Source organism: Muscardinus avellanarius (assembly GCF_963383645.1).
Source record: "Muscardinus avellanarius genome assembly, chromosome: 2".
Classification (NCBI taxonomy): Eukaryota; Metazoa; Chordata; class Mammalia; order Rodentia; family Gliridae; genus Muscardinus; species Muscardinus avellanarius.
In genome coordinates, this window is record NC_137787.1 from 22,952,475 (window position 1) to 22,969,537 (window position 17,063).

The 17,063-nt window shown below is 38.3% G+C and overlaps 1 protein-coding gene across 1 annotated transcript in view; it reads right to left on the reverse strand.

The window, feature by feature from the left end:
• The window catches only part of XRCC5 (X-ray repair cross complementing 5), a gene marked incomplete at both ends in the record, with an annotated part of 102,080 nt that overhangs the window by 81,701 nt on the left and 3,316 nt on the right, over positions 1-17,063 (reverse strand). The window contains 8 exons of the mRNA XM_080689330.1: positions 1,266-1,378; positions 4,475-4,613; positions 6,091-6,205; positions 8,555-8,737; positions 10,727-10,849; positions 11,401-11,449; positions 13,018-13,201; positions 16,558-16,671. Of these exons, the coding sequence (XP_080545456.1) occupies positions 1,266-1,378; positions 4,475-4,613; positions 6,091-6,205; positions 8,555-8,737; positions 10,727-10,849; positions 11,401-11,449; positions 13,018-13,201; positions 16,558-16,671 (1,020 nt within the window). The remainder of the gene's footprint in view (positions 1-1,265; positions 1,379-4,474; positions 4,614-6,090; positions 6,206-8,554; positions 8,738-10,726; positions 10,850-11,400; positions 11,450-13,017; positions 13,202-16,557; positions 16,672-17,063) is intronic.

Below are 17,063 nucleotides of genomic sequence, written 5' to 3' on the forward strand. Positions count from 1 at the left end.
TTTCAATATTTTGAGTCCTTAATTATACTTGAAGGTGTTCTGCATAAGTCTTTCCTGCTTATCCAGACCAAGGCAGACCCAATTCTCAAATGGTCAGTTTCTACGAACTGGTGTAAATGAGATTTCTGCTTCACTGAAGACTTAAGTATTACTGGTAATATACATTTTAAATTCACATTTAAAATGTGAGTAATTTTATTTTTAAGAAAATAAATTTTATTTTTAAGAATATGTACCTTGTTAGATCATTGTCAGAGACGTTTTACAGTGAGTAATTTTATTTTTAAGAAAATAAATTTTATTTTTAAGAATATGTACCTTGTTAGATCATTGTCAGAGACTCTTCCAAAATATACTTATTTCTACCAGTAATATCTTATAGACTTTAAGTAAATACTCTCAATTTTTTGGCTCATGAGTTATGAAAACAAATGTAACAATTTGGAAAAGATAAAAACAATTCCCTTCAACCTCTCTGAATTATTCTAACAGTGGAGTACACAGGAACTATATGCTAGAACAACATTAAGTTCAAATTCAGAGTAACGGATCCTTTATTTTCACTATAATTCTCACATACATTTTCCCATACAAATCTCTTCATTTCTATTGAGTGTGGGTAAAATACACATAAAGATTTTTTTGTATTTATTAATTACAATTCATCTCTGGCTACCTACCTCAAGAATATTTAAGACCTCTGGGAATTTTTTTATAATTCTAAGAGTATGTGGTATTTGCATGGTGAATTACTGCATTTCCCATCTTGTCTATGTGTATCTGCTTTGGAGTCTAAAATACATCTGACTTATGGATGAGTTTCATATCCTAGAATGCTATACACTGGACATTAAGAAAGGCAACTGGTATAAATTAATAATATTCGAAGAGTTAATGGTCATTCAAATCCCAGCCAGACTTTCAATCAACTAAAACGCTCTACTATACATAACAGTTTAGAGAAAGTACAACAGCAAAAAACTAGGTACTGTTTCTTTAAGGTTACTATGAGCTCAGATGGTCAGCAAGGTGAAGAAAGTACTTAATTGGATTTATTCTTCAGATTTATCCTAACATTTCCCTACATCGTGGTTTCCTCTTCAAACATCAAAGATGGCAATGCCAAACCCCAGGCTACATTTTAGAAGACTAAAACTGAAATAAGTATATGCTGTGAATGAAATGAGCGATCAGGAGCACACCACCTCAAGCAGCAGCGGGGAAACGCTTGCGTGCTCTGTTCAAGTGCAGAGTAATGGCTGTACCTGAGAAGATCTACAAAATCCCAACACAGAGAAGCACTTCCCCTCTGATTTGTATTTCATTTGTTCTTCGTCCACTTTAGAGAAAGGAACGATATCACTTCCGTAGCGGAACCCTAGAGAACAAGAGAAGAGCGTTGGTTACGCACACGGGCCTCGTTTTCTCGAGCTAAAGTGAGTTCCACACGTACATTAACAATATACACACTCTCCATCTTCTGCTCCTGGGATCAAATTACTGCCCTGCGTGATCAATTGGAGAAAGCCGCAGCACATACACAACCACATACAAAACAGAGAAGATTAAAATCTAATTACATTTTTTAAGCACCATCTTCTGCAATCTGGTTACCTTAATAATTACCCAGCTTGGCGAAAAGAATGTCAAGTAATATATACCAGTTATCCTCCAAAGGTAAACCAGGGCTGGCTAAAGTACAAACACAACTTATAAACATAAAAAGAACACGTTTATTCAGAAACCCGGAGACCCACAGAGAAAAAAACCCACAGGAAATTTTCAGAACAAAATATTCTCTCCAGGTGTGGTGGCGCATGCTTGTAATCCCAGCATTCAGGGGGCGGAGACCCGAGGATGGCGGTTCGCAGTTCACAGACAGTCCCAGCTACTAAGTGAGACCCTTTGCAACTCAGTGAGACCGTGTTTCAAAAAAAATTAAAAAAGACTAAAAAACAGACTGGGGGTGTAGCTTGAAGGTACAGTGCTCTTAGGTTTCATCCCCAGTACCGAAAAAAAAAATAATAAAAATAAAAATTATTCTCCAAAATGCATGCTGGGGATAACAGAAACACCTAACAGAGGAAGGCAAAAAACTCTTCTGTGTAGAACCATTCAATGGATTGCTTATTTTTCTGCATTTAAATTTATTTGGTTTCTTGAATTTGATTTCATTTTGTTTTTAATAACTTAGGATATTTATATAAATAGAGGTGCTTCCTTCCCTACTCCCTCAAAAGACAAAAACGCCAACTCTCTTCCATGACTTTTGCTCATGTCCCACCACCCCCACCCCAAACTGGGGATCAAACCCAGAGGCATTCTACCTCTGAGCTATACTTCAACCCCTTTTTTAAACTGTGAGACAGGGTCTTGCTAAGTTGCTTAGGCTTCTCTAGAACCTGATATCGTATCATGCCCTGTCAAAATACGGTAACTTATATGTTTGGTGAGGGAAGCATTATCAAAATCCAAAGATTCTGGCCTTGGGTAAATGCAAAAAAAGCACATTCACTTTTTTTTTTTTTTTTTTTTTTTTTTTTTTTTTAGTGGTACTGGGGGTAGAATCCAGCTTTCCACCTCCGGGCTATACTCCCAGACCTATTTTATATTTTATTTGGAAACAGGGTCTCACTAAGTTGCTGAGAGCCTCACTAGGTAGCTGAGGCTGACTTCTAACCTGTGCGATCCTCCTGTCTCAGCCTCCCAAGCGTGGGGATTACAAGCGTGAGCCACCACTCCCGGCTAAAGCACATTCACTTTTAACTCAAGAATCAAAACCACTGGGTATCTGGGAACATATCCTATGATTCACTGTTTATTTGTTCCTGTTAGTCTGTTGATGCCATGTATTTAATTGAAGTTTCAGTTTGTTTTTTTCTTTTTCTTCTTTTGTTTTCATGTACATCTTCTTTTAAAAGCCAGAAACAAAACCAAAGGTGACAACAAACAATTAAATGTATGGCACATGATTAATAGGAATATCTAAACCAATTTTTTTCTAACTTTTCTCTGTCATCGGTGATCTTCTTACATGAATCATTTAATAGTCACTTGGAAGTTCTATCTTGTGTTTTCCAGTTTTTCTACTTAAAGGGCAAATAATTCTAACTTTTATACATGACAGAAAGCACAGAATAGACTATAACATACAACCACATTCCTTCGATCCCATGTGTACTCTAGACCTGCTGCGTAGGAAAGAGACGACTACATATTAGGAGTAGAATATGGAAGACAGACATGATACCCTGCTCCTCAAAACAATGAATGGCACCATGTTGCTTTCAAAATTATATATAAGCGTATTCTATCACTCAAAGTCCTTCATTAGCCAGTCCTGACTGAGAAAAGAACGTAGGCACTGAGCCTCTGGAGGAACACAACCCTCGATTCAAGCTCTGCCAGTTGTTGGCTATGTCACTATGAACATGTTAGTGAGTTCCTTTCAGCCTTGGGTTCCTTTAGTTGTTGTGACAACTAAAAGAGAAAACACAGCCTGTTTATTAGGAACCACCCAGCTTCCTCTATTTTCCCAGACTTCTGCTTGAAATCATGCGACTCTTCCCACTACGGGCCAGTCAAACCCCAGGATCAAATGAACCACCAATGATGAAATCATGATTCCAACCAAGGTCTGATTTCAAAATTCATGTTTTATGCTACTTAATTGAATTAAAGATGATTACAAATTGAAGAGTTTTAATTATATCCCACACATAATCCAGCAGAAAAAAGTCAAAACCACCCCCACTTTTAAGCCAGCCTACATTCCAACATACAGAGGCGGCAAAATGAAATACAGTGCTAGAGATGACATTTTTTTCAAGACTTTCAAATCAAAACTATACGGGGTAGTACAAAGCCTCACAATAAAATTTCTAAGGATGCTGGTTGCTATCTTAACTATCAATGGGTATCTTATAATATTAGCTCTTATTCCCGCCTTGTTTCTAAGCGCTCTGAATGCCATCTAGGACCAACAATCAAGCCAAATGTGTAAGTAGATGAATACAACATGGAAGATCCTTGCGAGCATCAAGGGGTGTAACAAACACAAGTAATTATTTTTCCTATCCCCTAAATGAACATAAGGAAACATATCTGGTAAGATAGAAGACCTGAAATTGGTACTAGGAAGAATAATCATCACGGAATTAAAAGATAAAACCTTGCTTTAGTCATTTTAATATAGACATTCTCTTAGCTAGTGAGTTTCAACTTTAAAGTCTTTTAGTTAAGAGAATTAAAATTCAGAGGATGAGATACCCAAGTGCTCTTCTCCTAGGAGCCATTCTACCCAAAACCAAACAAATGAGCTAAAAGGGCCTAGTGTCTCATTAGCTTCTGGAATAGTTACATCTTTGTAGCTCAGAGACATATCTTTAAATGAACACTAATACAAACCCGAGCCTGTCTCCTATCACCTTGAACAAAATCTCTTTTAGGCAAAAGCACAAACTCACTAACATACCTTGAATAGTATCCTCTTTGGGAACTTCAGTTTCATCATCATCATTTAAGCAATAAACTGTTTCTTTTTGTATATCTTCTTTCTTTAGGGTTCTGGCGTCCACAGCTATCCAGCTCTTTCTAATTTTTGCCTGTATAATCTTATTTCCAAAAGATAAATAGAGGAGAAATAAGAAAAGCTAAATTTCTGACAGAGATGAAAACCTAACACACTCTGGTTCACAAACAAAAATCCATAACAATTTACTCTTGCTGCAAAAGTTTGCTCTTGCATTTTATGAAAATCTTATCTTATTTCATAATAGAAAATGCCTTAATAACTCAAATTCCATTTTTCCCTTAGGGTAACCCATATGTGTTATTTTCTGAAAACATACATAGTACTCTCTATACAAACCCTCCGACTGCCTAAATAAAGGACCATATAATTTTATCACAGCTTTACTTTTTTTTTTTTTTTTTTTTTTTTGCGGTACTGGGGATGGAACTCAGGGGCATTCTACCTCTCAGTTATACCCTCAGCCCTATTTGCTATTCTTTATTTTGAAACCAGGTCTCACTGGGTTGCAAAGGGCCTCATTAAATAACTGCCCCTAAACTGTGATCCTCTGGTCTCAGCCTCCCTAATGCTGGGATTACAAGCATGCACCACCACGCCCAGCACTATCACAGTTTACTAATTAAAAAAAAAAAAAAAAAAGAGAGAGTAATAGATCAACAGTCAGAAATCAACAAAATTTGAAAAGGAAAGCCAAATAAGAAAGAAAGAAAAATTGAAAAAGAAAGCTAAATAAAGAAGAAATGTATTCTCATTCCTAGGGACTATATTCTAGACTTTAAAGAAACCCAAAGTAAACAAATAACTAAATTAGCTCTAAGGTTCTTATGACGTATCATACATTTTGGAATTAAGTGCTTGAATATACAAAAACATGTCTCTGTGTGTATTTTGTACACGCCATGTTTTACTTGATTTCATTCTGTACAGTTAAAGTGAAGACGAGGGAGACCATGTGGAGGCATAGATCAGATTCTACTCACACTGAAGGTTCACCAAATAATTACCTAAAGCTGCTTGTTTTTGAAAGTATGCCATTATGTATAAATGTACATGTATGACAAATATGATTTTACAATAACACCACTTTCAAATGCTTCACAGATGCTGTTACTGTTATTAATAACTGAATTAGGTCTGACTGAGTCTCCAAAACTAGGATCTTAAGTCTCGTACATTATCTCCATTTCTGCTATCATATTACAATGACAATGTAATGCAATTTAATGACAATTACATTTTCTTAAAAAAAAAAGACAGGATAGGAGAAAGAGAGAGAGACACACACGGAGAGAATATCTGAACTCACGATCAACAATCAATTATCAATACAGAGAAAGAGAATGGAATCAAACTCCATTATAGACAATTCTTCAAACTTCTAGCATGCCTTTTACATAGAAAGCTAAAAAGAAACTAAATGAAAAGCAAGAGTAGCTAGAGAAGCAACAATCATACTTTGAATAACCCACACATTAATTGTCAGATGCTCACATAAGCATATTCATCTGCCTGGTGACATTTCTTTTAAAAAAAAAAAATGTGTACCTACCACTTACCGATTTATAAGCCACAATCCTTATGGACAAATTGGAGCCAATGGTCAGTTGGCAGGGCCAGGCCATGGAACGTCTCTCAATTTTCTTAAACACACACAGTTGTCTCAGACTCTCACTTAAAGAAAAAAAAATTATATATATATATATACGCGCGCGCGTGTGTGCGTGTGTGTGTGTGTTAAAAAACAATTTTAAAATGCTAACTTGTGCTAGTTGATGCACTCAGTTTTCTAAAATGAGAAGTGAGCTGTTGATTATAGAGAAAAACAGCATGTGATGGCAGGAAAATGTCAACCGCAAGTTGGGAGGGAGCCATATTACACGTGAGTTGCCTTAGGAGGAAGTAGGACTTGTATTATTTTACTGACAGGTGAAACTGAACAGCTGCCTTCCCCTATTCAGTCATTTCTTCCAACTCTGCCAGTGACTCTCAGAATTGTTTTTCAGGACCAAGGACACCTCTGAGGAGATGATGAAAGCACAGTCACACATGAGCTTATGCACAATAGAAAGGGTTCACCAACTCCTGGAAAACAATGGACCCAAGAACAGGATAAGAAGCCTCTTCCGAACACTGAGTGTCATCCTGTAATAGCACTGCTCACAATGCTACAATTCCTATGGCTCATCAGTTAATTACAATAATAAAAATATGATGTTTTATATGCACACCATAGAAAAATTTAAATGCAGACTGTTCAGAGGATAAAAGGGTTTAATAGTCTACATTTAGTCTTAAAGTAAAGTAAGTAATTCTAAATGTTTTACTGCTGGGAAGGGCTGCACCTTTTAAACAAAAGTGAAGCTCAGTTCTATTTTTATCTGTTCATAATCAAACATAGCAGAGAAGATTTTAGGATAAGTGGATCTGAGGTGTTCACTAAAACAAAGAACAATGGAATTAATGACCAAATACACTGGAAGCATACAGTCTAGCCTTTATGACTGATCTCCTTGGTATAGATGAAAACCAGATCTACACAGAAGTAAAGAGAATTATCTTCTATTACCCACAGGGTTATAGACAGAATGACCTCAACAGACTCCAACTCAGAGAAGTGATTTTCAACAAATAACTGGTATTCTACTTGACACCCTGCTTCCAAAGTTTACAGCACACCTTCACTTTGGTTTTGTTGGGAAATGAACGGGTTTAAACCAGGTCCAGCATAGTCAAGTAGAAGTCGGGTCTAAAACCATCCTGAGGGCATGGCTTCTCTGTTCCAGGGGAAATTCTAAAGACCGGTATCTAATATGTAAGATCTGAGAACAACTGGATCAGTTCTGCATCCCAGTTAAATTTCTCAGGAGATTCAACTAATTTAAGTGGTCTTTCTAAGATTTTTCTATATGGGGTTAAGTCTAGTCACTGTCTAGCAGTATGACTTTCTTTAATGATGGAAATATTCCGTTTCTAACTCTGTCTGCCCAACAGTCAAAGAAATGTGACTAGTGTGCCTCAGGGACTGGATTTTAAATTTTATATAATTTTAACTAATGTAAATCAAAATAGCCATTTGTGTCTAATGGACACTGAATTGCATGGCAAAGTTCATAGCTGACCTAAAATCAAAGTAGGACAACACTTAGTCAATAACAGGGAGGAAAGAAACAAAAATTGAAACTTTTAAAATAGTTTATACCAGCCTATCATTTTTCTTGGGTATCATGGTTAATGTGTCACTTACAGCTTGTGTTCCCAGACTTAAAAGCAGTAACGTAGGTAACAAATCACACACATTATGACAACCATGCACACTACTATGCAAGGAAACATCACAGAATTCCCCATTGATTCTTTTGGCAATCCCTTTAACATTCCTTTTCTAAATTTTTCATTTACCTCCAATTTTTCAAGAGTGACTATATTAGAAAATCAGAATGTATTATTTTCCAACAAGAGCTCACCAGAAATATCTAAACATTGTGGCTGAGAAAAAAATTAGAGCAAATATAACTACAGTCATGATGCAAAAAAATTCAAGTTGTTGAATCTTTACTTCAGTCAAAAACTTTGTATTTACTGACAAAGTGGAATTCATACGTGAGCATCAAGCTGCATCATTCCTGAAGATCTGAATCCACAGACACAATGCTCGGTAAAATGTTCTGCTGCAGCCTCTGCCAAATCAGGCCCCTCAAACACATACTATACTAAATGTTAATAATCACTTTCTGGTTCTTTGCTCCAAATAAATGTACAGTTCTAACCAAGAGTAAAAGATAAAGGAGGCAATCCCTAAAAATGGAAGAGAAACATTGTCTCATCTACACAAACTCAAAAAAAAAAAAAAAAGATTAGGATAAGTATGCCATTTACTTAACAAAACTCAGAATACTTATTAAAGAATAACTATTAATTCAAGAGTAGCTCAGAAAAAAGAAAAGCATTATGGGGACCTCTGATCAAAAGAAACTCACTTGGGCATGATTAAAACTTGCCATCCCTGTTTGCACTGCTTACCTGAAGGAATATATTTCTTCCAGCCCATCTTCGCCTTCTAAAGACATCATCACCTTTTTCACCATCTCAACACCTTCTCTTTGCTGCTCAGTGATACCCTTTTGAGGAAAGGAGGATCCATGGTGCAAGTTGCTATCTCCTCTGTCCCCAGGTCCATCCTTCTTGTCAATTGAAAATGGCAAACTACCAAGAAAAAAGAGCAGAGGCAGTTTCAATTAAGCAGTAAAGCCAAATGGTAAATATGTTCCAATGCTGTGACTGTTACTCGCTGGTCACGAGAAGAGGGGTCTGTCAGTCAGTCTCACCGAGTTCCATATTTCCATCTGTCAATAGACATGTATCTACCTTAGCCAATACTCTTTCAGTTTCCAGTGACTAAAAGCTCTTTGATTTGGTAAAAAGGGGAAATGTATTAGCTTATATAGCCAAAAATTTGAAAATGTTAAACATGGCTTTAGGATGGCTGGACCCAGGTCTCATGTGGCAGTTTCTAACCCTTCGCTACCTCTCTCCACATTTGCCTTTATTAGCCTTTCTACTGGCATCACTCATTCAGAACGGCCTCTTCCACATTCAAGCTCTATAGTCCCTGAAATTCCTGTGTTAAAACTTTTGCAGTTCTAGGCGAGGAACCCAAGGCCTCACAAATGCTCGGCAAGCACTCTACTGCTGAGTTACGTCCCCAGCATCCTGCACTGAAACTTAACCATCAATGTGATAGTACTAAGAAGTGAGACCATTAGGAGGTGAGTAAACCATGATGGTGGAGCCCTCAGAAATGGAACCAGTACTCTGTAAAAGAAGCTGACGGGAGGACCAAACCTGCTAAGAATGCACTGCTTCTTTGTGCTGCTGGTATTTTTTTAATATGTCTGACAACTGACCAAACATGGAATACACTGAACAGTTAAGAACTATAAATTCTGAATGCTGGTATTTTGTAGCACAGGAAGAAAACCTATGACCCAAGGAGGGGGAAATGCAATCAGTCAAATAACAAATAAGTAGAGGAAAGGTGCTATTCCTTCTTTTACACACCTCACTGTGTTTCTCTACCAAAAACCAAACCAAACCAAACAACAACAACAAAAGAGCACTCTTTCAAACACAGTGCATTATGCTTCAGCCATGGGAGGCATCCTGAGATCACAAACAGAGACAGAAACTGAACTGGGGTACTGAAGCACTGAGAAACCCTCACCTCAATAAGAACTGTCACTTAAGAGCACTTGATTTCCCTGAAGTCTTAACGAGTATCAGTTTCATGGGTTATTCTGAATTATTTTTCTACAATCCTACAAAAAAGAGATGTCCCTCAGCAGTCTTTCAAGATACATACATGCAAAAGAGGTTCTTAGTTCCCCACGGCAGGCATTGAGGAAGCAAAAGGCTTACCACTTAAGCCAGAAGCTTCTCAGTACAGCTCTCAATGTGGAAAACGAATGTCCCAGATTAATAACTCAACATCCTATATTATTGCTTTGCTTTGACCAAAAATAGGACAAGATAAAATAGATTTCAAATATAGAAGGAAGTGAAAAGCATTTCTTTGTTAGGGATATAAGTGTAAATACTGGAGGGGAAATTCAACTTATTTCAATAGACTGTGAAAAATATATTCCTCCCCCTAAATATGTATATTCCATCTCTAACTACACTGTAAATTAGATTTTACACAGGTGTCTGCATTGTCAGATCTGAGAAAAAGTTAAAATAGAAACATTACGTGTTAGAAAATGATTCCCAAGTGGATATTTTTGTCTACCCAAAAGCTTCTACTATTGATAGGATACAGCTCTGTGAGCAAAGTAAAGAAAAAAAATCAATCTGATTTTTGTGTGTGTATGTGTAAAGCCTTCTATGCAGGTGATTCATTTTCTCTACTGAATATCCTCAATATTCCTTTACTTCCTCGATTCTTTGAGTCCCAAAACAATGCACAACTGATCTGTTTCTGAGTTCAATTCCACTGTGCTTTTCATCTCCTTATCACCCAAACTCAGAATAGTTCCTAGGACACAAAGAATAATCAGGGTTTGCCGAAAAGTCAGTCATCTGACAGATTCCCACTCAGCCAAAGAGAAGCGTTCCATAACCAAGCACTCTACAAAGGGCCCCACGCACAGTAGAGATGACAGGATTTGTCTACATAAGCCATTCTTAGGATCTTACAAGAATTGCAGGGAGATGCCGGATTTCTTCAAGTTATGAATTATAATATCCAGTTGATCTTTGCTGAACGGGCTGCTGAGGTCAGTGAACACTTCAATATGCCTCTTCTCAAACTTCTTTCCTCTAAGAAAGAGTTATCACATGAAGGAATTATTATGAATTACTTTCTACAAATTCAAATCCACTTGGCCACTGAGTAGAGTGTGTGTTCAAATACATACATTTTCATGGCACAATAATTAAATAAGTAATGAATTAGCAAGTTGGTCAGAATGATGCACTTACTATCAATTACTTATGGATCATACCACTTAGAATTTTTACTTTTTATTCTTTTGTTTCTGCAGTGCTGATGATCAGGCTTACACAGGCGAGGCAAGTGTTCTATCACTTTTCAGCACCCACTTAGCATTTAAAAAAATATTTGGTAACTGAGTGAAGGGAACTGAAATATGCAGTTGTCTTTTTTCCTAGAGAAATTTCCACCAAATATAGCCCTGTCTCTTTCAAACTTTGAAAAATCAGAGGGAATGAACCACTGAATTCTCAGATGTTCCTTTAGCCACACAAACATGCTCCTGATTAACAACAACTCAAGCAGCACAATGAATATCTCAACCCACACAATCTTTGCTGAAAGGCTCACTTCCAGACTTCTTCAGGTGAGTACTTACACACTTTCGCGCTGAATCAAATCCATGCACACGACCAGAGCATCCAGGACTCAGCCAGTTAAGGGTAAAGATGACACCAATCACTTCATCCCATGAACATGCAACTTTTTTTTCCCTAACAAAGTCTCGGACTAGAGATTATAGACAGTAAGCTAAATGATGACTTAAAAATGCTTGCGCAAATGAGCGACCTTCTCAAGTTTAGTTCATGGACATATAGTCGCAAATGTTACATATCTAAGAATACATATGTCTTGGCACACCATGAGAAGAAAGTAAACAAAAGGTATCTAATGCGTTCTGTTAATTTAACCAAAAGTTTTTATGCCATTTATGAGCATCTAAAATCCAGTTTTGGCGATCACAGTCCATTTTTGAATAAGAAGTGAGCTATAATATGGTATTTGCAAGTCATTTCCAACGCAACAGCACCTCCCAGTGATTAGAGATAGTACTGCTAATTGCTTAAAAAAACTAGAGTAAGCCCTTAAAAACATTTGGCACCTATGGAAGAAACTAAAAATTTCAGTTTGGATTACCAATCTGATTTTTGTCACAAAAATATTCTTCATTTAGAAAAGGGTGAAAGGTAAATGCTATACTCTTTTAAAACTATCTTTTTTTCTACCGCTAAACTTTTTTGGGGCAAAGAGGTACTGGGGATTGAACCCAAAGATATTCTACCTCCAATCTACACACTCCTAGCTCTTTTAACTTTTTTGTTTTGAATCGGGGTCTCATTAAGTGGCTAAAGGTCTTGCTAAATTGCTGAGACTGGCCTCAAACCTGCAGTCCTACTGTCTTAGTCTCCAAACTACTGGGTTTGGCTGGGCGTGGTGGCGCACGCTTGTAATCCCTGCTCTTGGGAGGCAGAGACAGAAGGATCACGCAGGTTCGAAGCCAGCTGCGCTGGCTTAAGAGACCCTGTTTCCAAAAATAATATAGGTCTGGGAGTGTAGCCTGGAGGTAGAAGGGCTTCCAGGAACCCCAGTACCACAAACAAACAAACAAACAAACAAACAAACAAACAACTGGGATTACAGACAGGTACCACCAAGCCCAGTGCCTCTAAACATTTCTTTTCTTTTTTTTGTTGCAGTATTGAGGATTGAGCCTAGGGGCATTCTACCTCTGAGCTACACACCCAGCCTTATTCTTTATTTTGAAACAGGGTCCCACTAAATTGCTGAAGGTCCTCACTAAGTAGATGAGACTGGCCACGAACCCAGATCCTCCTGCCTCAGCCTCCCAAGTACCAGAATTACAAGTGTGCGCCACCATGCCCGGCTACCTCTAAACATTTCTAACCAGCACCACCATTAAATTGTCTGCATACAGTCAATCCAAACATATACATTCTCATACCTTCCCCTTCCTGTGCCTCCTGATCTCTCAATATCGGTAGTGCAGAGAAGGGGCAGGTAACTGGAGGACCTGGAGCCCAGGCACCAGCCTAATTAATTTCACACGAATCCTGGTACACATCACCTCCCTCTCATCAGAGCAAAATATCCTCAGTCACTCAATGCCAGGACCTGAGAGAGCCCCGCCAAATCAGACTATGATTCCTCGGTTGAAAGAAAATTTCTTAAGTCTTCTTGGGCTGAAAAAGGATACAGTCAGTTTGGTGAGAACCTGGTTGGATTTTGCTTTCAATGTCTTCCAGCAAATCAAAATCTGGTAGCATCAGGTGCCTGTGCACAGTGATATGCTGATACTGGTCGCCACTAGCAAGCGAATTCTCAGTGCCATCTGTACCAAACAGGACTAACGCAATCTCATCCTTGCGCTCAGAAAACACCTACAAAACAATGTCAGAATGTTGAAAACTGTATTAGAACAACCTGAAAGCAGCAAGTTACCTAAACTTCATAAAAGAGGATAGTTTTATCTCCCAATGGCAGGTCCTCAAGGCCATAAAATATCAGGCTTGATGAAACATAGGACTTTTTGGTTTTGGGGGGTTTTTTGGTGGTACTAGGGTTCCTGGAAGCCCATCTACCTCTGGGCTACACCCCTAGACCTATTTTATATTTTTATTTGGAAACAGGGTCTCCTAAGCCAGAACTGCTGGCTTCGAACCTGCACGATCCTCTTGTCTCCGCCTCCCAAGCCCAGGGATTACAAGCGTGCACCACCACTCCCGGCAACATAGGACTTTAAAAAATTTTTTTTTTATTCTTCATTTTGAAACAGGGTCACACTAAGTTGCAGAAGGCCTAAGTAGCTGAGGCTGTCGGCGAACTGCGATCCTCCGGTCTCAGCCTCCTGAATGCTGGGATTACAAGCGTGCGCTACCACACCCAGCAATATGGGACTTTTTGACAGTGACAATTACTAGATTGGAAGCAGACTTTTTCACTGACTAAGATTCCCACCCTTCATTTCAGCACAAGTTAAGAGTAAGAGAATGGGAAGGTAGTAACTGTCCTTGATGTAATCCAACCAAATCAGAATCCAATCTAAATAATAAGTAATCATAGAGCATTTAAAAAGACTGTAGTGTGTCTTTCTGGAATAGACATTCCAAGGTTAAAATTTTCTAGAGTGTTAAAAAAATTTTTTTGCAAGTTCATACCCTGTAACCCAGCAATTTTACTAGTATATATACCCTAAAGAAATTCTTGCATGTATACATAAGACAATGGCCAAGAAAGCCTATATTTTAGCACTGTTTATAACAGGGCAAAAAAACTAGCCATCAACAGAACACAAAAATACACCGCAGAATACCTGTCAATGGAATATTACACTCAGTATAAAAATGAAGAATTTTATGCAACATTTTATCAATATGAGGAAATCTCAAAAACTAAGACTAAAAAAAACAAGCTGAAGAATTATATGTACCACATAGAAACATTTACATACATTTTTGACAGCTTTATACAATACTATTATTTAAGAATACATACTTATTTCCAGTAGTATAAGATATGCATGGTAATAACTACCAAAATTCTAAGGAAAGGAAGAGGAGGGGAAAAGAGCATTAGGAGGGGGCTTCAGGTTTATCTGTAATACAAGGCATTTTATTAAAAAAAAAAAAAGAAATTAAACAAACATGGTAAAGCATCAAGGTTGTACAGCATGAGACAATAGGAAACTAGGTTTCCATTATATTACTTTCTGTATCTGCCTTTCACAAAACATTTCATAATAAAATGTGAAAATAAAAAACAGTATTTGGCACAAACGGCATTCTCATCTCCACCTAATCATGAATGTAAGCCTTTATACACTGACAGAGAGAATTGCTCTACAGGAGAGAACTGAACCAAACTATGTCATTATTTTTGTGTAGTCTGCTAAATTCCTCCCCAAAATTCTAAGTACAATTCCTGGTTGTACATGGAGCAAAGGTCTTGAGCCCTGCACGAGGGTTCACGAATGTCTTTCATACAGGCAGCCATCTTACTCTTGTTCTACTGACGAGAACAAGAACTCTTGGAAGGGGAGGGAATTTTAAAGGAGGTATAGAATTGGCACCAGGTTTTATCTTCCACATTCATTTAAACTGCTTTTCTTTAAGAAAACATAAAAACAAAAACCCTAGAGACTGAGGGTATAGCTCAGTGGTAGATATGTACTTAGCATGCAAAGGCCCCAGTTTCATCCTTAGCACCCACCATCTCCCCCAAAGAAACTCTGTATGATAGTGGGGCGCGGCAGTACTAACTGAAATGCTACCAACAACACAGATAAAACTTCTAAGCAAAGGATGGGATTCAGCACTCTCCTCTTTGACCTCAAGGACTCCAAGTCATCAGAATTTATGAAAATCTAGAATGAAAGGAAGGAAGTAGCAGTACCCTGTGAAAGTAAGTGACAACACCCAGAAAAACAGCAGCGGTACTCAAGTGAATGAATGACAGCACGCATGGCAGCCATGCCAACAATGGGGGAATTAATGATAGTAGTCAACAATTTCAGTGTTCACACTGTGCCAAGTACTGTTCTAAGCACTTTACCTAAATTAATTCTTTTTTTATTTTGTAATACTGGGAATTAAACCCAGGAGCATTCGACCTGAGCTACACCCCCAGCCATTTTTATTTATTATTTTTATTTTATGCTTTTATTCTGAAACAGGGTCTTCCTAAGTACTGAACACTAGCCTCAAATATAGATCCTTCAGTCTCAGCCTCCCAAGTACTAAGACTCCAGACATATACCACCATACCCAGCTGCATTCATTCTTGTGCTCCTCCAAAAAGCTATGTGATATTTTTCTCATTTTACATACAAACTATTAAGGCATTGTGGTAGACAGTTCTAAGATGGCCACCACCCCACTCCTTTTCTTCCTGTTTTTGCAGGCTACTCCTTATTAAAAAAGGAGAGTCTAATTCTCCACCCTTAAACTTAAGTTGGTCTTAGTGACTTGCTTGACTAATAGAAAACAATAGAAACGGTTTCCTGGGATTTCTAAAGCTAAGTCTGAAGAAGCCACTCAGGCAGGGTCTCCTAGAATGAATACTCATTCTCTCTCTTAGAACCAGATGCTTCACTGCAAGATTCCCAAGCTACACAGGGAGGCTCCATGTAGGGCTTCTGATGGAGAACCCAACTGAGTTCACAGCTGCCACTGTTGGCGTCTTCTGGCCACATGAGTGCCATTTTGCATATGCGGCCCAGTTGAGCCTTCAGATGATGCCACTCCCAGCCTCCATCCACGAGCAACTAAGAGGCCTCAACAGAGAATCACCCAACTGAGCCCAATCATTCCATAGTCCCATAAACATCATAAAACAAAAAGTCACCTAAGATACTAAGTTTGGGGGTAGTTCATTACACCACAAAACATAACTGGACTAGTCACCTGGAAGGTAAGGGCCTTGCTCACTATCACCTGGTTAGCAAATGACATGAAGAACAAGGACTCACACCAGGCCACCTGGTTCTAGAGGCTGTGTTTTTAAGTGTTACTTTATGCTGCCTCTTATTTGTGTAATAGCCAGTGAAGGGGTTAGGAGAGGGGAAGAAGAACATCAAGCTCTAGTAGTAGGTGGACTTGCCAGTGAGTACACATCAAAAATTCACCCAAGGTCCCCCCAAAAAACTTAGGCTGGACATTATAAGGAGGCTAATATCTTGCATTAGTAGCAGGAGTATTTAAAACAAGAGTTATAAGCTCAAGGTCAGTCTGAAACTTACCTGTCTTTGGAGAAACATGGTCATCACCTTCTTTGCTTGTTCAAATGGGGATTCCTCACCAGGACAGGAATTATTCATGGCAAGGCCCACATCCATACACAGCACAACAGCTGCCTGCAAACAAAGTCCCAAAGAGTGTGTGAGAAAAATAAGTCAAAAGAAAAGATTCTGAGACACGTCCCTTGCTCATAGCACTCATAGAACCTAGTATTTAGAGCATGTGATAAAGAGAGAGATATGTTTTATAGAGAGAATGTACTTAGGGCATATAAGAATTTGAAGAATCCTTAAATAGCTCTATCACAAACCAAAAGCTGCAAAGTATCTGCCAGGAGAGCAGCATGCTCCAGGCAACTGATGCGCCTTTCTCTTAAGCCCCAGAATAAACTCAAGGTGAGCAGAGCTGAGCCAGCATAGGCCAGACAAGCTGCACCTGATATGCAGTCCTACAAGCATAAGAATAAATCTTTTGTTTTAAGCCACTAAGTGGCACACAGTACACGAAG